We start from the raw sequence: 23,367 nt of genomic DNA, 5'->3' as shown, positions 1-23,367 counted from the left end.
ATAAATGTTCCCTTTCTTTTTGTTAGATTAAGTAAACAAATCATGATCAGCCAAGAGTCTGCAGTGAGAGCGATAGGACTAAAAAATGAATGAATTTGAGAAAGAGAGAATTGGATTGAATATTGTGATTATGGAAAAAAATTTGATTTTGGATGATGATTTTCTCGAGTTATCCCTTCAACGAAATATATTCTTTCAGGGAGCACTTGACAATATAATGAAAACTGATTCTCCCCCATTGGACTATTGTATTAAAATTTGTCGATGTGACTTAAATGCTCATACTCAATTTATTGATATATTAATTGGAACAAAGCAGAATAATATTGTGGATATACTTTTGAAAACTGTGCCATAGATTCAATGTAGATGGCTCCCCCATTCGAAAGAGGTAACGTCACAGAGTTACTCCTCCCATTCCTCCCTCTGAATTTATCGAACGAGGATCAGTTTCTTTTTAGCTGTGAGAGAGTTGACATCAGAAACCAAAAAATGTTCTATACATGTCCACTATGCATTTACACTTTTGGCAGTTGGTCACCATGTAAGAATTGTAAAATCATTGATGACTATAATGAAAAGTGCAAATTATGTAATCCTTTTAAATTACATAGAGGATATGCTGTACAATTTAAAGGATGTAATTCATGTCTTTAAGAGATTTGTGACTCTCACCCTAGAGGACATCTATGCTCTAATTGCCACTATGACAAATGTGATCAGTGGGTGAAACTTACCCCGGTTTCATTGGAAAGAATCCCAAACATGATTTTAGTTTATTTCTACGAGATTGGTATCGTCGTAGATTTAAATTATTCTGGGAGGAAGAATCTGGTCTACGATTCAACTGTTTGGGTAACAAGACAATTTGGTTTCTACTTCATCGTTGTGACGACACTGCCTATTATTACTATAAACCAAGTGATTTTTATTTGGCAGTTACCGAATGTGATTCACCATTTGAAAACACTGTATGTGATATTGCTTCAAATAGACAGATTGAAACTCGTGAATTTCATAATATGAATGCAAATAGTATCATTGACTATACAAAGAGATATGACATGAGTGAAGTTACATTATACTGTAGAAAACGTGACCCTGACTTTGCAGCCAATCAAGATCAATATATAGTGTATCCAAATGATTTACCAGCATTAGTGGTTCTCGACAGTTGCCTATACACCGAAGAAGAAGAAATCTAAAGTGAAGAATAAAGAAATTGTTGTATATACATTTTTCATTTATTAATAAACAAATTCACATACATTTTTTAAGCACTTTATGTGTAGGGCACTAAAATCAATATTATACAGGTCTGAGAGGATATTTTCCACCATAAAGTCGTTGAGAAGTGGATTGTCTACATAAACGTTGAGAAACTGCTTGTAAGTATAGCCGCGACATTGCAACACAAAATGTAGTAGTGCATGGAAGCCACAGCTTTTAGTCGTCAGATCCTGCACTCTCTTCCGATTTTGAATAATAGTTTTCCCACTGTTCTCAATCTAGTTGCTGATGTGGGGAGTATAGAATGTATAGGGTAGGCCAAGAGGATCAAAAACTTCAGTCGTCTTCATTGTTTGAAAGATGCACAACCAATGGCCTGTCTGCACAGTCGACGAACTGCTATTAACAATAATTAGGGTATTGTTTGGACCTTCAATTTTTTCAAGAAAATCCAATTGCAGACAGTAGATTTTGTGCAGGGAAATGTAGGGGCCGATAGTCAATACATTATTTATTTGACTAGTATTGATGGCTTCAAGTTCAGTAGGATACTACCTTTGGGAGGGACTTCCCAATAATTTTCATATTGATTTAGTGAGATTAGTGCAATACTCTCAGCTAATGGGTCGGCAAATGTACACTCAAAAACGCACACTCCCCGTACGTACTATACTCATATTCTGGGTGCCAGACAAATCCAATACAATGATACCATGTGTTTTAGCAAATATTTCTTCGGTTATACCATTTTCAAATAGTTGCGAATCATGATCTAGGGTTTGCATGGTCAACTCATACAATGTTCTATAGGATGTATCAAAAGATAGATTGTGCAGTGGGATTCCATTTACTTTGCAGACAAGAGATGAAAGCCCGAACATTTCAAATTTATGTGGGCATCCAGTCCACGATCCTATTGCACTAGCGCTTTTTACAAATGCCAAGGCCAGTTTTAACGGAATTTCGCCATTGGTAAAGGATGAGTCGGTGAAGGTGCGTGACTCCGTGTCAATATGACATTGATTGGTGATTGTATGAGGAACAAGTAGTTTAATATTATTTCCACTGGCTCTCAGTTTTTCCTTTGCCAAAGCAATAAAACTCATAACCTACTGTTTGCATACAAGTAGTATTACCGAGGTGAGAGTGAGAGATAGGTCTGGATTGTCAGCAAGTCCTATGCTCAATATGAAATTGGATGGTGCAAGCGTCAATTTTATATCCACTTTAATATTTGGTGGTAGCCATTGGAGTATATTAAATATTTCATGATACATTTTTCCAACTAGATGTTATTCACTAGTTGTAGCTTTTTTAAGTGCATCTGTACTATTAGTATTAGTAATATATTCATATCCATTGGAGGTGCCTCTCAATTCCTTGTATGACTTGGGTTTCATCAACATTAATTGTATATAGCTAGCATAGTTTGAGAGATTGGTCCTTTTGCTCACCAGTATGCCATTTATATAGACACTGATTTGACGAAATAGATTATGTAATATACAATTTTCATAGGATATTCTATCGGCAAGAATTGGCAATGTATTATCGAATTTCCGGACTTTCATTCGTAAATATATAAATGTCGAAGAAATGTCCATAAAGTAATCTTCATTGGAACAAATTTGAAAGTGGATATTATCGGAGAGGGGTTGTTGTGGATAAAATTATTCATATGATCAGTATTTCACACTCGGTTCATCATTTTCTGAATTGAACTGATTCAAAGAGAAGTTGATGGAAGGTTGAAAACCCCTATGCGGTAAATGTGATATATTAGGAAAATAAATCTAGTTTTGGTCAGATAATTATCTTACCGGGGCTTCTTCTTTTGTTTACAGTGCGTGTTGGCTTTTTCCTTCTTTTCTTTGACTGGGGTGATGTCTTTCGTTTCTGACCTGAGTAGAGACTGATGAGTGATGCATTGTTTCTTGACCTTTTCCATTTTGTTTTAATCTCTCGCCAAGGGTTCGCGCACTGGACCTAAAATTTTCTGAAGCACTTTTTTTTAAATCCTTGCCAGAGCCCCAATCGTATAGTGTAGAGGATGCAAAATCTGTCACAGCCGGTACAATATATTTTCTAGCCAGAGGTAGTGAAGAGCAAAACAGCTTAGCAAACCAACTGCAAAGACCATAGCCAGACATCGACGAGCGACCTTTGTAATAGTCCATTCCATTACCCTGTTGTCTTGGGTCAAGAGTATTAACATAGAAGTCAATATCAGGACAAATGAATACCACTTTTCTATTAGATGTCTTATTGTTGAACGATGGGTCAAAAATGGCATTTAATCACAGCCAAACCTTTTGATATTGCTAGGGGATCACCTAATTCAGTTCTTAGTGTTAACTGACAGAGTTCCAAATACGAAGTGTTTACGGGGATATACTGAAGATGCTTTATATTGTAATGGTGAATATTTTCTTGGTTGGTTTTTCGTTCAACAACTCGTAGGAGGGGAACATTGCTCTTGCCAACCCGGGATGTTTCCACAAATGAAGCGTAGAGAAATATACAAGTGTCCATGGATAAGGCAGGCGGGTAGTCAGCAAAAATGAAATTAGTGTTTCCGGCAGTTTTACCGTTGATTATATTGAGCTTAAAGCCAAGAACATCTTTTAGATTATCATTGAGAATAACCTTTTCATCAGCAATAGGTGAACTAATATTGATCTTGCCCTCTTCCTTTGAATAGTTGAAATGAAAGCTCATTTTTTACGGGCGGGAATTTTTTTATTGATAGAACGACATAACTCATTCATAAAGGTGAGTTTTTTATAGGGTAATTCAATATATGGATAATTCATCCAATTGATCTTTTGAATTTGTTCTTGATCACCTGAGGGTGGCGGCAGCAAATCGTAGGGTCTAATTTTTATTTCATATTTACGATCTTTTCTCAGGATGTCATATTTATTTTTGAGAATACAGTCGACAAGAGCCACATCATACGCGCCGTCGAATTTGATGTTGGGGGAGAGTTTCGTCCAAAAATCACTTGTTCTATTCAAGTCATTGTAGAGAGGATCAGAAACATTGGACATGAAAGTCACATAGAAATCATTGGGCATTGTTAATATCTTCAACACTGACCCAAGAATCAAAATCAGAGTTGTATCCTAGCCATCGAACAAGCAACTGTCTCTTGCCCCTACGAGTACGACTCTTTAATATCTTTTCAATTTGATAAATTTCACTAGCGTTACTAACTTTTTGCAGTTCATATTCATAAAAAACCGCCGAGAATCACATCATGTTTGGTGTCTCGCAGTCGATATGTAGTGGCTGTAGTGTTTAGGATTTTGGACACTTTAAAAAGCTCAGTGCTCCATAAATAATTCCCCTTTTCAAAAATATTGGTGGTTCTATTAATTCGAACAGTATCACCAACATTGAATTTCTTCTTTTTCTTCTGATTGCCACCACTACCATTGGAATATTGCTTTAGAAAAGCATCAAATGTATTTTCACTGCAATGAACGTCCCGAGGGCTTGAGTTGGACAAAGATCGATGGAATCGTTGGCTATATTTTTTCATGATTTTATCTAAATCATGAATAAAAACAGAAGTATTTTTCAGACTACCATATTTCAAAATTAAAAGAAGAACCGTTCTTATCAATCTTTCAGCCAATGCAGCCTTTATCGGGCTGTGACTATGATAGAGGGTTGTATTATATTTCAATAGAACTTTTTGCGCATGAGGATTAACAAATTTGCTACCGCGATCTGATTGAATTTTTCTATAGCAATCCTGTTCAAGAATACTTTCAACAGCATGAGCAACTTCAACAACTCTCTTTGATCGCAATGGAATGGCATAGGCATAGCAACTAAAGACACTGATTGCCACTAGAATATATTTGTAGGGTGCGTTGTGACGTCGTTGAATCGTGTCTAAAGTTAAAAGATCAGTTTGTATTATATGCAGAGGGGAAAAGGCTTTAGTTTGCCGATATTGTTTGCCACGAAATCTGCGATTCCGATGCAGTGTTTAACTCGGTTCATTTTCAAGATACTCTTTCTTTTTTAATGTGCTACCATCTATGCCAGAGGCAACTTTAGAAAGCGTTTTGGGGGAACTTAGACTTCCCGCTTCACCAATATTTTCATAAACATGTTTCAGAACTTCAACCATTTTGAACGCAAACACGTAGTGTAATCTCCACTACCCTTTTGCACACTGGAGATTCAATCCGTTTTCGCTTTTGACTAACCACTGGTTTTATAAAATCATTGCTGTTGCTGCTGCTAGTATTCTCCAATATTGAATCTTCTTCTTTTTTAAATGGTGGTGTTGGTGTTGTTGGAGGACTATATTCTTTTAGTTTCTTTAGAATTTGCTTATTGCCAATAAGACTTTTGGGGAAGTTTGATGCATTTAGAAAGGTGTATAGATTATTTTCAAATGATAAGTGCTTTACGATTCGTCACCATATCACAAATTAAATCAAGTAGATTATAACTTTTTCCCTGAATTATAATTCGTTTCCCTGTGCTATCGACTTGAACTTTATAATCGCTTTCCAACATGAAATATGTTAATACTCTTTTACTCTGTTCTCGATAGGTCACTGGCAATAGGTTTCCAATTGTTGTCACTATGGAATTCAATTCCTTCTCCTTTGATTGCACTGCTGAATCTTGAGATGTTTTCTGTTTAGGGGGATCTGTGACGATGGCGGTGGATCACTCACGATAAGGTCTATGTTTTTCTAAACTTCGCAATCTATCTTGAAGTAAAACTAGCTTTTTGTCATCGGCAATATTCTCATCATTAATGAATTTGCTTAGATTATCTTCAAAATGTTCCACGGGCGAGAGGACAAGTTCAAATGGCGTCAATTTATAGGGCTTAGCCATCTAGAGAAAACTGTTTAAAGTCCTGCAATTAGTGGCAGTAACAGTGTGAAAAAGCTACTGCCCGCTTGAAGGAGACGTTTTCTTTTGAAAATTTGTCCCTTGTTTTTGCAAGCCAAGGCACGTAGAGTGGAACGATGTTGCTTTGTCTGTTGTCTAATACCTTTTGGCAAGTGTACATTGCCCTCAGTTAAATTTAAACAAAGTTCAGATATTAGATTAATGAAATCATTGTCAAAACCTTGTTTGAGTATGACCTTCCTGAATGGAGGTTTTGAAGTGCCTAAAACGGAAAATAAATGCCGTTCTTCGTGTAGTTTCTTCAGTGTCATGATGGCAACTAATAGCTTTTTCTACTGTTCACCGGAAGATATAAATTAATTTCGTCGTCAAACATATATGTAACTACACGTTCGCCCTTGGGTGTGCTCTGGTTTACATCTAGCAAAATGTACCCGTAGGGCTTATTTGTCTCCTGAGTTTACGCTGACAGCAGAAATTTGGGAGCGCCGGGATATATTTGCTTTTTGAGAGTTATTAGCGAGCTAGAATCACGAACAACTCGGTAGATAATATAGATGGTGCAATTCAAAGCAAGGGTTCTCATACAATTGCTCTGATGAAAAAGATTGTTTAGAACTAGGGTTATGGACATGAGTTCATGATTAGAGCGAACGGTAATAAGCTGTGGAATTTCCTGGGGGAATTGTTCAATCGATTCAGCCAAATCATCAATAATCAACCAAGAGTTGGGTTCAATAGTATTGAAAACATCTAGTCCCTGTGTAAATTGTATCGGCATAGATGAGGAAATAGCTTTTACTTGATCGTAGGATTTCTGCCAAATACTATAACGATAATAAATTGTCCTTGGTATTTCCAAAGACATTTCATTACAATTTTTAATTATTTTAGCTAAAAGTGTCGTTTTCCCCGACATTGATGGGCCACACAGAAACAACCTGAATGGTGTTTTAAATTGATACATACTGTTGACAACAGTCAGACTACTACTAACTGTAAACCATACTTGTCCAATAAATAAGTAATAATAACAATTTTCCCATAGATCTATCTAGTACGTTAACAAGAACAACAAAAACAATATTTCATTCATTTATTAACATAAAAACACTTTTCTGTTCAACAAGAACAACATTTATTAACAACAACATTTTTTCACTTTTTTGTTCAACAAGAACATCATCAATATTTATTAACAACAACAACAATATTTATTATCAAAAAACACCTTTTTCTTCAACAAGAACAACACTATTTGTACAACGATAACATTTATTGTCATAAAAAACACTTGCACATCAAGAATAGTACACACACACATTTTGTACAACAGCACTATTTGTAATACACTTATTGACATAAAAACAACTTACAACACGAACAATAGCACAGTTGAACACTATGAATTTAAAAGGATACCCTCCAGCCCTCCGGGGAACCGCAGGCCAAAGGCAGGCCGCGGGTGGGACCCCTCCACCTCGGGAGCCGCGGGCCGAAGGCCGGCCGCGGGAATTGTGTATACAATAGTCGCCGTCGCTTCTGTTGCAGGTTAGGTTAGGTTTGAGCATTTAAGTTAATTCATGAAAGGTTGGGTTAGGTTGGAGCGTTGAAATGACTCAGAGAGGAGAGAAAGTAACAAAATGAAAAATAAAATCAAAAAGGGTGAAAAAACGAGGATCTTGTCAGCCAGTGGCGAAACCATGAAGATGAAAATATAAGCAAATATTTCGACAAGGATATCCGCCAAGTCGTCCTCAGTTCTAAAAAAAACGAAAAAAAACAACAACAAAAACGAAAACTTCGAAAGGTTAGATTTTCGTTTTTTTGTTTTGTTTTTTTTCGTTTTTTTTAGCACTGAGGACGACTTGGCGGAGGTCCTTGTCGAAATATTTGCTTATATTTTCATCTTCATGGTTTCGCCACTGGCTGACCAAATCCTTGGTTTTTCACCATTATTATTTTATTGTTCATTTTGTTACTTTTTTTCCTCTGAGTTTCATTTGTCATGTATAGCCAGTGTGGTCTTAGAATGTATTTGGAGCATTTAAGTTAATTCATGAAAGGTTAGGTTTGGTTAGAGCATTTAAGTTATCAGGTGAGGTTAGGTTTGGGTTAAGCTCATTTAATTTATCCATGCCGAGTTGATTGCGATTGTGTACACATTCAAAGCGGTCTGAAATTCGATAGTGGCCACGGGGGAGTACACTTGCACCATTCTCGAGCACAAAGACTTTGTCGGATATACACGGCATGGTATTCTTTCCCACTCTAATAGTATAATTTTTACTCTGCGGAGAGCAAATTGCAAGCACTTGTGCTCTTGGAACTAGGCTACTCTCTACACAGTTTCTGTAGACATTCATGTTGAAATTGTTCGTTACAAAATGTGTAGGCACCCCTTTACACGCCTGTTTATATCTTTGTTGTGATTTTCTACGCAATAAACTTTAGGAGCCGGGAACACTCTATTGTCTATCAAATCACTCCCGTCTCTGATTTTAACATGAGAAATTGATTTGGGGCCTGACGTTTCACCAACTTGGGGTAGAGGGACGGATTCCAGTTAGTGAAATCCATCCGCGAGCTGATGTGTTCCCCATTTTCTAAATCTCCCAATAAATCCCGGGTTTTACTTTTAACAGCAGAGAATCTGTATCCCCATAGTACACTTGAACCTCCCCCTCCCTTGGCCATTGTACCTTCCACACATTGTAAAAAAACGACAATATGAGCTATTTGGAAATTTCAAATACTGAACTACCTCCTGCTATATTCTTGTTCAGTACCACATTTCTCTTTTTCCTGTGTAGAAGAACCATGCTTACCTCTCTGCACGTGAACGATGTAAAATTGGGGTCTGCAATAGTTCTTGCACATTCTTGAGGGTCAGTCACGACGTCACAACGAGATATGTTCCGTACGCATTCACACATTTTCCCAAACGCTGAATTTAAAAATAGCTTGTACATATTCTTCTCTACTTTACTGTTTGCCCTAGAGCGTTTATCGACAAAGGTATCGATAAACGTCTTTAAGTAAGGTTTTTAACTGAATTGCAGGACCCTATGTATTTTGGTGATCTTGAAACCATTGTTCACCATCCAGCGCAAAAGCACATGGTGAACAACGATAATATGTTTAGGGTCCAGATCCGCAATCAGTTTCTGCTTGGAGGGGGTCCAGTGCATCCCCATATAATCAACCAATGATCGATTGTATGGGCGTAGTGAGTCCTTGGTCACTGGTCGATTGATACGGGGGAAAACAAAATCTTTGACTGAATCATGAAGCGCCTATGGAATTTGTCCGTCAATTTCAGAGAACCATCCTTGTGGCCCATTGTCCTCGATGGTGTGAATGTCGGGAAACTCAAAAGGATTCTCAAGCCATTTATAGTTCCCACTTGGCAAAGAGTAGTGAGACATTGCCGAGGGTTATAACGAGTTCATGAAAGGAAAGCTGTATTTGACTTTACACCAGTGTCTTGTCCGCTTGGATCTGTTGTCAAAACGCGATCTCCATGAAAAACTCACCCACCCCTTATTGACCTTTCTACAAAAAGGTGTTGATCTAGATCAGTGATCAACCCTGTTTCTTCCCTACTAATTTTTAAAATCAACTCCATCACCAAAGATGGTGTAGAAAAATAATACCCTATATCTAATCCAAACTCTGAATAGATTTGGTCTGTGTTTTTACAGACAATATCTAACAGAGTTAAAACGTCACTGGCCAAGTATAGTCTATGATAATCCCACCCATTTTTACAATTACCCTTAGCCCAGACCCTCTTGGCAAATTCGTATTCCTTGGCAGTGCATTCACTGTTGGTGAGTGAATTATAGAAAGCTTCAATTGGAGGTAGTTTCTCCTCGCCTAACCGAGCGCCAAAACAGTAATAGTCTTATGCATATACACCTTTACAGGTCAATAGGTCATACATTTCACTTTCTGGAAAGTGCTGTTTAAGCAAAGGAAAACTATTAAAATTGTCGCTTTTCTGCACTTGAATCAATTGACTCAATGCCTTGGGGAAATAACTAAAAGACTATAAAAACCGGAATGTATTCAGACAAGTATGCCCATTTTTCACTACCTGCCATTTCAATTAGAGAAGAACCAGTTTCTCAGCTGCACAGAATTTTCTGCAATTGACAAATTAAACATTCATACATTGGACCTATACTCATCATCCCTCCTAGTGCTAACATGCCAAAGCTTGTCCACTGAACTTTAAAACGATGTTTGTGTTGTGACTGAACATTGAACTAAAAAAAACTGCTAACTGGCATACACATTGTACGGATCATGTACTACCTCTCTAATATTACTCCGCCCAGTGGTTATTTCCTGCCCGCAGTGATTGTGGTCTCTGACTTTCCCCTTCCCTCCTCTTTTCCCCCTAGTCCCTTTCCCTTTAGCCCCCTATTCAAACTCCCCCTTACAAACCTAGCATATTTTTTGATTTTTAATCGCGAGACGATCCTCTTCAGACAACAACATTGGGTAATTGGTATTTCTCAAACGAGAAATAGCTCCATTTGCAGTATCAACTAATTTCGTCAGTGCCTTGATCATGCACTTATTCTCATCCAACGTTTCGACTATTTCTAACAACTGCATAGTGTTAGAACTGTCTCTCTGTGCGTGGGCGTAGGAAACTGCAATGGCACGATGTTCTTTGATTCGATTCGGAAATCGAGGATCTTTCACTTCCACTAGTTTCACCTCACAAGCCAAAGAGATTTATAGCTTTGGAGGAGGGTATTTTAAAAAGTTGTAAAACGTATAGTGGCCCTATCACCTGAAACCGTTTCCACTGACTGATAACCATGCCGTCCACAATGCTTCATATGATTCCGTAGTTTTAAATCACTATGAAATCGTGACAGGCATGTCGGACAGTAGAAACATACCCCCTTATTCCTTTTACCCTCCCCCAGAACTCTACTGATGTCTGTAATAGGATTAAAATGGCCAATTGCATTAGGTTGACTAGGTGGTGTGTACAGCAACCAAACCCAGTGCTTCACCAATTCAATTGACGGGCTCCTTACTGGGAACAACACCCCTTTCTTATTAGAACGAACCCCATACTCAAATTCAGTTTCATACTGAACCACAGTAACGCGGATATTTAAATGGGCATTGGCCCTTTCAAAAATATCAATGTACCTGAACGTTACTGGGTATTTTCCCTCTAAACATGAAAAATCTACAGTGGGAAAATCGGACCCGACCTTCCCATGTACAGCCCAATATTCTAAATTTTTCCTTTTAGCAACATCTGCTAGAGGCTCGAATGCTGATATGAGGAAAGCATACATTAAACACTTTTGGCCTGTTTCGAAACAGATTCGCTGAACACATTGACAACCCTCTAAATCTGGTTTTCATTTTAAAACTATACCCTCATCCCTATGCCCCCCTCTTAAAATAAAATCTTTTATAAATTTACAAATATTTATACTTAAATTTTCAAAAAATAAAACTACAGACCCACTCCCGTTCTCGTTATAATTTTCGAGATGCATAATAATGTGGTCTATCCAATCTATAAAAACTGTTTCATAATTTTCTAAATGTGGATAGACCACTCGCATCTCAGTACGTAAATAATCATGATAAACCTCACTTTTTCCTTCATTTAAATAGAACACCTTTAAAACAATTGAAACCTTAATTGAATCCCTACCCCTCCACAACTGAATCTGGTTTTCTAAGAGTGCACGAATTCTATCTACATATATATGGACAATTTCTATAGGATCAAATACAAAATCCCCCCCCCTAAGCGAATTAAAAGGATCCCCAAAAGTTGCAGTGTAAACAACTATAGTATTTAAAATTGAATTTGAGAGCTGAAAGTCAGGTAGTCTCGTAAATTTGGTATTGTCACCCTCCTCCTCTCCCTCTTGTATATTATCACCACCCCTCCTCCAGATTGTTCAACAATAGGGCTATATAAATCCATTTCATTTGTTGGAAGTGTGTTCATGTAATCTGAGGGGGAGGGTTCCCTGTTATTTCCAGGGTAAAATTGTCTAAAAGCTGCAGTGTTTGGACTTAGCAAAGGCAAGTCCCCCTGCTCAACTCTGCTAGTATCTACTTTAAAATAATTAGTTAAAAAATCATTGATATTGTCAGGTATTTCATTAACGATACCATTCCATGGTGAATTGTTGCAAATGAACTCCACAGGGGCATCTTCTTCTCCAACTGACGAGCAGGGGGGAGATGGCGAATATGGAACCAATGAAATCTATAAAAGAAAATAGCTTATTTTCAAAGTGTATATCACCTTATTTTTAAAATTGGATTATTATTTACAAGTGCTTAGTACCATAATTAACTACTTTATATATCCTATCATGATTCACAACTCATTCCGATAAAAAGTTGTTTTTAAGACATTTGTAGAGGCAAGATTAACCTTTCGTGTATATCGCAACAGAAATTACATAACCCCACTATGAGCAGAATATAGTGCCTTTTTTTGCTTCACTAACCTAATTTAGCAGGGTGAATGCATGCACTTGACATGATTCAAAAGGGAGAACGCTATATTTCCTTCAGGATAAAAATGCCTTTTAATCTCTGACACACTTACTGTGTTGAAAAATGGTGAAAAGAAAGGCTTATAAAAATTTGGAAGAAATAGGTAGATATTTCTATAACCAGGTAGAAAGTAGAGGTAAAAATGCTTACATTTTCATATTCCGGCTGGACTTGTGTGCCAGATGATCCTGGTATTGCGTGTTGGAGGATGGACGGGGCGGTGACATCACAATCTTGTGTAGTTGGGGCAGCAGTATCAGTGGCTTGCATAGATTTGGTTGCAGCGGCGATGTCACTGGCTTGCACAGATGAGCCAGCGGGGTTCACCATCCTGTGAGCAGCCGCCCATTCTCTTTTTAGTTTTTGGTCAGACTGTATTGTTGCCTGTATGTAAAAAACAGGGGTTTGGTAAAGCGTGGCCCTGGATGGTTCAGCTATTACGGATTGTATAGATGGCGTGGAGGCTTGGTGTAGTGCGCCCCTGGACAACCCAGCATATCTTATGATGGAAGGCCGTGATACTCCTACAGGATTCACTTCTGTAAACCTAGCCCTCTTGCTTGGTGGGTGGCATTCTTCAAAAGTGTCCTTAAAAGAAGAAAAAATTTAGTATGGATTAACGACTCCCCTTTTTACAGAAGAAAACTTAGTACCCCCGCTCCTAACCAGAATTTATTTTCAGGCATAATTTTGTCTAGAAAGGATTTGTCTCAAAGAAGCCCCTCCCCCATTTCAGCAAAGCAAAAAGTAAAAATTGGTGACAGTTAGAAATGTTCCTATTTTTCCCATTTAGAGAAAAAATTAAATACACTCGGTGTTGGAAATAAACCCGAAAAGCATAAAAATCCTATTTTTCTCATTTAGAAAAAAAATAAAAACATTCCTAGAGACGTAACGCATATATTTTGCACATTATTCCTCTATGGTCAAAGGTTTATATAATTTAAAAGGACCCGCGCTTCAATAAATCTTCTCATGGTAGGTATGTATCTTTTTCTTAACCCCCCTCCCTCCATATAAACACTGAGTACTCAAAATGGAAGCCATTACATTTTCCATATTAAAATATTTATCATAACTAACACCCATCCCCCCTTGCAATTCAAAGGATTTACTGTCGCTAATTTGATAAAAAAAATAATCTTTTTCGTGAAACCAATATAATGCATAATTCCCTGGTTTCGTAGATACCGCATGACCTTTGACAGGATGTGATAATTACCCCTATTTAAATCTTTGCGGAAATGTTTAAGTCAGGTTAGTGGCTTAAATGGAATCAGTATATTAATAGCTAAGGGTTGACAGAAGTTGGTTGTCACTTTTAGGTAGAAATATAGAAACCAAGAATTTATCGAAAAACAGAATTATTTCTAATGGAAGAATTAAAATTGTTAACGGGGGGGGGGGGTTACATGGTAAAAAAGATTGTATTTTACGCTTTCTATCGACTATAAACATCACATAGTGGAGATTTTTTGTGTGTGGGAGGTGGGGTATACCCTGAATTTGAATTTACTGGAGGGAGACTCTGTAAAATGATTTTATTTGGAAATAACCTAAGAAAATTTACTAAACAGAACTCACATTATTAATCATTGTAGATAAAGTTTCCTTGTCAATAATATTTGATCCTTTATCCATGGTGGCTTGAGACTATATGATAATTTAACCTCAACGCATGTCCGTTTTAGACAAAATCTCAAGGGCAAATTGTGATGTAATGGGAAACCTTACGTAACTTCCCTGATTGGCTTAGAAAGAGATACGTGATTCTGTCCCGTTAGAATCAATTATTCCCCGCCGATTATGTAATCAATTTCTCAGAAATCTACTTCCCCTCTAGTGGATCAATACATTGCCCCGTTAGAATTCAGTGCGCTGGGGCAAACTTCAGCCCGGAGTCAATACACTTAGAAACAATAAACACATAGACCTTTAAAATGATGGAATTGACCCGTTAGTGGATCAATAATCCATGAATAAATTATAACCTGTCAGCGTTAGACTTGATTATAAATGGCAGCAGTAGGGCCTTTTGCGTCTATTGGGGCCTCCCTACTCCTACCTCTGAGGCAAACTCAGCCGGATTTGTTTTTTCAGTTTGTCACTGGGTCTGAGTTTTATATGCGTATGCAATTCTAGAAAATTTGATGAAAATTGAAAAATTCATCAAAAAACATAATCGGAATTTAAGATGTCTAATTTTCTTCTTCCGGAATTATATCACAAAATTCTAGAAGAATTTATAATTTTTATGATAGACCACCTTGCAAGAACTATTTCAATGTTTTACATGAGTCCTTCATTACAAAACCCCTTGAATATTTAACTTTGGAGCTAAAAAGATTCTATATTCTCTTTTTTCATATAATTTAGTCCGCTGGATTATTTTTATTTTTTTTTCTAGAAATGTATTGGAATTTGTACAAAGTCAAAAAAACGACTTCTCCGTTTTGCAACCCCATACCAATAGAGTTCCGGGTTTCCGTCTCTTGCCGCTACCGAGCTTAAGACCGTTGATTTGATAGTTGTTAGTTGTATCTAGAACACAATAGGAATATTCATTTTACACACATATTAAAAGAAAGGAGTATTCAAAAATCTAAACAGAAACTATTTCTATCCCGTTGTTCTTTAAAGCAGTAAGACAATATCAGTGATTTTTGGTAGGGATAGCAAAGAATTTTCCAAGGAGTGAGGGACAAGTCCCCAGTATTGCGCTTTTTTGCGGAGTGTTTTTTTAGCCATTTTGTGTAATTTCTTGCCTTCTGGGAAATACAGCACTACGGCATCTTGTACGGACACAGCACTAGTGTAGGGTAATAATGTTTCTATGTTCTAGGCTGTATCCCGTCAAGCCGGTGCTTCCATCTTACAAGCTCATTTTCGGCTGGAATTTTCTCAGTTTGTGGCACAGCCTGTTGAAATAGTTTCTGCTGGAACCGAACAGTTCATTTTCTATCAAAAAAATTTCGGTGATCTTCATGGACTTGTCCGTGATCGCCTGGTGCATGATGAAGAATACGCCCGACTACTTTTATACCAGATCGTCAATGCCGTTTACGACTGCCACTGCGCTGGTATCGTCCTAACCGATCTCAAAATGCGTCGTTTTGTTTTCACTGACAAATCAAAGTAAGTTGTTATTTTTCACTTCATCAAAACGGTTTGTTTCAATTTGGAAGGCAGTGACTGAAGAGCATACAAAAAAAAGAAAAAAAAATCCATGGAGAAATTCGCAGTCCCCCCCCCCCACCGGTGTGCAGGAAGTGTAAATCTTAGTGCCAAATGGATGGAATGTATGGAACTGGTGAAGGCTCTTAAGTCGAATGGCATAGGTGCCCTTGCACCTTAAAGTATCTTGAGATTGTTAGGAATTTACCTTTAACTTCTTCTTCTTTCCTATACAACTTGGCTATTTCCGCGTTTTGTTTAAGATTTTCACCTGCCTTCGCCTGAAAAAAAAAATTTATGTGCCTATACCGACAACAAAGGATTTTGGCAATCGGCATGACGTCTTTTTTTTCTACAAAATTCATTCTACTGTTTATTTAATAAAAATAACTGCCATAAAATAAAATTCGGTCGTCTTTGAAAGGGGTTGGAAGAGGTCATAAGGATCTAAAGGAAAGTGGGACTTGGAGGGAGTAAAGAATGAAGCTTTGAATAGGTTAGGGCGGATGAGGGGCGTGCGCAGCTGAGTTGGACTTAGGCTCCTCAGAGCTGCACAGTCGTTAGTAGTAATAGTAGTAGTGTAAACTAATTAAATATTTTTCTGTTTATGATGGGCTCATGAATGTTGTAAGTTTTTCTGTCTCGTACCTGGCCGTGCCTTTTTCCTATCAATAATTATGATCCGTAGAACCAGTAGCTTGTTTTTACCTTTTATATCTTCTTTTGCGGAAACAAGAATTTTAATCTACAGTAATAAAAATGAGCGTTTCACTGATTGCAGAAATTGACAATTTTGCACGTCAGTAGTAGCAGTAGAGTTCTATTAAGTTAAGTAGTGTGTCGTATGCAGAGTAGGCCATAAGCTATCATACTATTTTTGCAAAATAAACGATAAATTCTTCCATACTGGAAAAATATGCATTTTACATTTTTCTTTGTATGAGAGTTGTAGCCCACCCGGTTTAGAAATAGTGATGTAATACAAGCTGTATCAGCCTTGCTTCAAGTTGCGCTTTCTGAGATCCTTCTTTTATATATGTTTCTTGTTTCTTTAGTTCTAACTATCTTTGTCTTATTAAACAAAATGTTTTTCAACTGAAATTCGGAGGGGCATAAAAATTAAAACGAACTGAGAATTTTCCGTATACGAGGTGGGCTGTCCCTTCCTCAACCCTCGCTGTTCACGCTAAAGTCTTGAGTTCTTTAAAAGTACCCCTTTAAAGAGCCCTTGTGTTTGAGCAGTCTTTCTTAAAGAATTGTGGCACAAAATCAGAGTTTAGCGTAAAGAGCGAAGAATTAGACCATTGGTCTGATATGATCACCCCTGGAAAAAAAGGAGAAAAAAACAAATAAATAAACACAAATCCCTGGTCTTCCTTCTGGTTGATGATTGAAACTTGAAACCTCTATTTTCGGGTTGTCTAAGGGTTGTCGGATATGCTGCAGCTGATAATACGATTTCATTAAAATTGCTGGACTTTTTGGGGTGTTTTCACCCTTTCTCAAAAGTTGGACAAATTTTCCCAGGCTTGTAACTTTTGAAATGTTACATTAAACTTCATGCATTTTATGTATTTAGAATCAATTTTAAAGGCCAATTCTTTTGATGTATTTTTTTTTACTCAATATTCCGTTTTTTTCTATTTCGGTTACTATTTGGCCGAGTCGCTCCTTACTTAAAGTTTGTTACCACAAACTGTTTGATAACTAAAAATGGGTAGTGCTTCTTCCTTCTCAGAATCTGATGGGCCATTAATAAAGGGGTAGTATTGCTTAAAAAGTAATCTAAACTTGTAAGTGGAAATTGCCAGCCATTTTGTAGTTGTAGCAGTGCCTTATATATAGATGAAAAATTGGTAATCTGAAGTTATTGCTCAAGCACAAATAATCGAAGTGTGATTAGAAGTCCTTTTATGCAGGGATATAGTCAGGAATTAGTTTGGTGGGTTTACCCCCTATAAAAAAAAATGAAAATTATACAAAATAATTTTACAGTGCTTTTCGTACTGTACCTAGTGACGTTAAACAAGTATTTCTAAAGTTGATCCCTGGAGTAAGTTGGATTCCTCTTAAATGCAATCTCCGCAAGAATATTTGCGAATCAAACAGTTCGTGGTAACGTACTGTAAGTAAGGAGCGACACGGCTCAATAGTAACCGAAATTATAAAAATCGGAATTTTGATATCGATATATGAAAAGAATCGGCTTATTATGCTGATTCCAAATATAAGATCATTAAGCTTAGTGTTACCCATAAAAGGCTACTAGTTCGAGAATATGATTAGAGTGCTATGTTCCATTTGGGGGGGACGTATAGGAAAACATTTCTACGAGACATATACACCTTTTCAAAGAGAGTAAGTAGCCCCTTGCATATAGGTAATGCTTCTATGGAAGCTCTACACCTTTTTCAAAGAGCACACGAGATTGTGTAATGCAACCAAAAGGGTTTCTGAGCCAACACTTATTTTTTGGACAATTGCCTTTAGTCAAGACTGGTTTGTTAGGAATGCGTCGCTGCTAATTAAAGAATAGGATGCTACACTCAGAATTGATTGATTGGCTTATGGTGTTAAATCATTTACCAAAAAAAATAACTATTTGCGAAAAAGGGTATAGCATTTGCGAATTGGACTGTATGAACGATATTAATTGTTGATTGAATAATAGGGGTGTGAATGATCCTAATTAGTGATCGGATCGTATGAAGGTGGTAAAAAAAGGTTAAATTGATTAGCAGTTAAGGTAACCCTGAGGGGGCTGTTAACTCATAGCTTATTTATTATAAATTTGGAATAGCATCAATCTATGGGAATAATTAATGATGATATAATGGTCTTGTGACTTGACCAGCCTTTACTTCCCTGATGTCCTTTGTATATTTCACAATTGCCATTTGAACGGTGTTGTCAATATAAAATATGGTGTAAAGTTATAGTATACTAAAAAGTTGATACTAATAGAGATGTAGATGTCAACAAAAGAATTTTAATAATGAAATTCAGAACAACCCTTAGAAATCCTTGCAAATCAAGTAGTGAGGTATATATGAGTATGAACCATTAAGGATCATAAGGCACCAATGACCCTAAACACCAGGGACCTCCCCTAACGTTTTGGGCCCCTCCCCCCAAGTTTTTGGCTCTCTCCCCCCCCCCGCCTTTTTTTTAAGTTTTTTTTAACTTTTTTTTATTATTTTTTTAACATGATATATTTTTTCAACTTTTTTTTACATCTCATAGAATGACATGAAAGATACTTAAAACATTAAAAAACCACATTTAATATTTTCCAAATTAAAAATAAGAATAATATAGAAATGTTAGTCGTGACTTTTACTATTAGATAAATACTGTTTACAGTAGCCCCTTTTTCTATTGGACTAAAATTTTTTTTTTGACCGAAATTATTCAACTTTTTTTATCTTTTTTTTATATTTCTTAAAATGACATGAAATATGCTAATGGCTCTAACAATTGTACTCTATGCTTGCTCAGAGACACGATGCGGTACCTTGTCTCTGTTACATTCTCTTGATGTTTCAAAGTTCATTTTAAATTTTTTTTTTCCCTTGAAATGTAAGAGATAGAATATTTCAGTAGGGTTTTAGCGTGCTTTACCATGCCACTGTTACATTCTGAAGATGTTTCAAAGTTCATTTAGGATTTTTTTTTTCGTTGAAATGTATGAGTTGGAATATTTCAGTAGTGTTTTGCTGTGGTTTACCTTGTCCCTGATACATTCTCTTCATGTTTCAAAGTTCATTTTGGATTTTTTTTTTTACATTGAAATGTAAGAGTTTGAATATTTCAGTAGTGTTTGGAATATTTCAGTTGGGTTTTGTCGTGGTTTACCTTGTCACTGTTACATTCTGAAGATGTTTCAAAGTTCATTTTGGATTTTTTTTTTCGTTAAAATGTAAGAGTTAGAATATTTCAGTAGTGTTTTGTCGGGGTTTACCTTTTCACTGTTACATTATCTAGATATTTCAAAGTTCATTTTGGATTTTTTTTTACCTTGAAATGTAAGAGTTGGAATATTTCAGTAGTGTTTCGTCATGGTTTACCTTGTCGCAGTTACATTCTCTTGATGTTTCAAAGTTCATTTTAGATTTTTTTTTTTACCTTGAAATGTAAGAGTTGGAATATTTCAGTAGTGTTTCTTCGTGGGTTACCTTGTCATTATTACATTCTCTTGATGCTTCAAAGTTCATTTTGGATTTTTTTTTTCGTTGGATTATCTCAATAGTGTTTGTCGTGGTTTACCTTGTCACTGTTACATTCTCTTGATGTTTCAAAGTTCATTTTTGATTTCATTCGTTGAAATGTAAGAGATGGGATATTTCAGTAGGGTTTTAGGTTGCTTTACCATGTCACTGTTACATTCTGAAGATGTTTCAAAGTTCATTTAGGATTTTTTTTTTCGTTGAAATTTAAGAGTTGGAATATTTCAGTAGTTTTTGTTGTGGCTTACCTTGTCACTGATACATTCTCTTGTTTTTTCAAAGTTATTTTTGGATTTTTTTTTTTTACATTGAAATGTAAGAGTTGGAATATTTCAGTAGTGTTCGTCGTGGTTTACCTTGTCACTATTACATTCTCTTGACGCTTCAAAGTTTATTTTGGATTTTTTTTTTCTTTGGAATATTTCAGTAGTGTTTGTCGTGATTTACCTTGTCACTGTTACATTTTCTTGATGTTTCAAAGTTCATTTTGTTTTGTTTTTTTTCATTGAAGCGTAAGAGTTGGATGATTTCAGTAGTGTCTTGTCGTGGTCTACCTTGTCACTGTTACATTTTCTTGATGTTTCAAAGTTATTTTTGGATTTTTTTTTTACATTGAAATGTAAGAGTTGGAATATTTCAGTAGTGTTCGTCGTGGTTTACCTTGTCACTATTACATTCTCTTGACGCTTCAAAGTTTATTTTGGATTTTTTTTTCTTTGGATTATTTTAGTAGTGTTTGTCCTGGTTTACCTTGTCACTGTTACATTCTCTTGATGTTTCAAAGTTCATTTTGGATTTCATTCGTTGAAATGTAAGAGTTGGAATATTTCAGTAGTGTTTTGTCGTGGTTTACCTTGTCACTATTACATTTTCTTGATGCCTCAAAGTTCATTTTGGATTTTTTTTTCGTTGAAATGCAAGAGTTGGAAAATTTCAGTAGTGTTTTACCTTGTCACTGCTACATTCTCTTGATGTTTCAAAGTCATTTTTTGATTTGTTTTCCTTGAAATGAAAGAGTTGGAACATTTCAGTTGTGTTTCGTAGTGGTTTACCTTATCACTGAAACATTCTGAAGGTGTTTCAAATTTCATTTTTGATTATTTTTTTTGAACTGAGTTGGAATATTTCAGTACTGTTTTCTCATGGTTTACCTTTTCACTGTTACATTCTCTTGATGTTTCAGTTCATTTTGGATTTTTTTTTTTTGTTGAAATGCAAGAATTGGAATATTTCAGTTGTGTCTTGTCGTGGTTTTCCTTGTCACTGTTACATTCACTTGATGGTTCAAAGTTCATTTTAGATTTTTTTTTTGTTGAAATGTAAGAGTTGAAATATTTCAGTAGTGGATTTTCGTGGTTTACCTTGTCACTGTTACATTCTCTTGATGTTTCAAAGTTCATTTTGGATTTTTTTTTGTTAAAATATAAGAGTTGGAATATTTCAGTAGTGTTTATCGTGGTTTAACTTTTAACTGTTACATTCTCTTGATGTTTCAAAGTTCATTTTGGATTTTTTTTTTTGAAATGTCAGATTTGGAATATTTCAATAGTGTTTATCGTGGTTTACCTTGTAACTGTTACATTCTCTTGATGTTTCAAAGTTCATTTTGGATTTTTTTTCGTTGAAATGCAAGAGTTGGAATATATCAGTAGTGCTTTGTCGTGGTTTACCTTGTCACTGTTACATTCTCTTGATTTTTCAAAGTTCATTTTATATTTTTTTTTTTCATTGAAATGCAAGAGTTAGATTATTTCAGTAGTGTTTTCTCGTGGTTCATTTTGGATTTCTGTTACATTTTGATGATGTTTCAAAGTTCATTTTTGATTTTTTTTTTTCATTGAACTGTAAGAGTTGGAATATTTCAGTACTGTTTTCTCGTGGTAATTTAACAGTGACCTTGTCACTGTTAAATTATCTTGATGCTTCAAAGTCCATTTTGGATTTTTTTCATTGAAATATAAGAGTTGGATTATTTCAGTAGTGTTTTAGCGTGCTTTACCATGTCACTGTTACATTCTGAAGATGTTTCAAAGTTCATTTTGGATTATTTTTTTCTCGTTGAAATGTAAGAGCTGGAATATTTCAGTAGTTTTGTTGTGATTTACCTTTTCAATAATACATTCTCTTGATGTTTCAAAGTTCATTTTGGATTTATTTTTTTTTCATTGAAATGTAAGAGTTGGAATATTTCAGTATTGTTTTGTCGTGGTTTACCTTGTCAAAATTACAGTATTTATATTTTTAAAATTTCATTTTTGATTTTTTTTTCGTTGAAATGTAAGAGCCTGATTATTTCAGTAGTGTATTCTCGTGGTTTACCTTGTCACTATTACATTCTGAAGATGTTTAAAAGTTAATTTTAGATTTAATCTCATTGAAATGTAAGTGTTAGAATATATCAGTAGTGTTTTGTCCTAGTTTACCTTGTCACTGTTACATTCTCTTGATGTTTCAAAGTTGTTTTTTTTTCGTTGAAATGTAAGAGTTGGAATATTTCAGTTGGGTTTTGTCGTGGTTTACCTTGTCACTGTTACATTCTGAAGATGTTTCAAAGTTCATTTTGGATTTTTTTTTTCGTTAAAATGTAAGAGTTGGAATATTTCAGTAGCGTTTTGTCGGGGTTTACCTTGTCACTTTTACATTCTCTAGATGTTTCAAAGTTCATTTTGGATTTTTTTCCCCTTGAAATGTAAGAGTTGGAATATTTCAGTAGTGTTTCATCATGGTTTACCTTGTCACAGTTACATTCTCTTTATGTTTCAAAGTTTATTTTATATTTTTTTTTTCCCTTGAAATGTAAGAGTTGGAATATTTCAGTAGTGTTTCTTCGTGGTTTACCTTGTCATTATTACATTCTCTTGATGCTTCAAAGTTCATTTTGGATTTTTTTTTCCGTTGGATTATTTCAGTAGTGTTTGTCGTGGTTTACCTTGTCACTGTTACATTCTCTTGATGTTTCAAAGTTCATTTTGGATTTCATTCGTTACATTCTTTACACGCTGTTACATTCTTTTGTCACTATTACATTCTCTTTATGCTTCAAAGTTCATTTTGGATCTTTTTCATTGAAATGTAAGATCTGGAATATTTCAGTAGTGCTTCGTCGTGGTTTACCATGTCACTATTACATTCTCTAGATGTTTCAAAGTTCATTTTGTATTTTTTTTTTCCTTGAACTGCAAGAGTTGTAACATTTCAGTTGTGTTTTGTCGTGGTTTACCCTGTCACTGCTACATTCTGTAGATGTTTCAAAGTTCATTTTTGATTTTTTTTTTTCGGTGAACTGTAA

The 23,367-nt window shown here is 35.8% G+C and overlaps 1 protein-coding gene across 1 annotated transcript in view; it reads left to right on the top strand.

Annotated features, from left to right (window-relative positions):
• LOC148952185 (tribbles homolog 2-like) overlaps positions 1-23,367 on the top strand; it is a 62,342-nt gene that overhangs the window by 7,940 nt on the left and 31,035 nt on the right. Inside the window, exon 2 of the mRNA XM_089089647.1 lies at positions 15,521-15,813. Within this exon, the coding sequence (XP_088945773.1) occupies positions 15,521-15,813 (293 nt within the window). The remainder of the gene's footprint in view (positions 1-15,520; positions 15,814-23,367) is intronic.

This window comes from Artemia sp. Qi Xiang Cuo, chromosome 5, assembly GCF_049724085.1.
Source record: "Artemia sp. Qi Xiang Cuo chromosome 5, ASM4972408v1, whole genome shotgun sequence".
NCBI lineage: Eukaryota > Metazoa > Arthropoda > Branchiopoda > Anostraca > Artemiidae > Artemia > Artemia sp. Qi Xiang Cuo.
The sequence above is the reverse complement of the archived record's forward strand: the minus strand, read 5'-3'. Positions and strand labels throughout refer to the sequence as shown.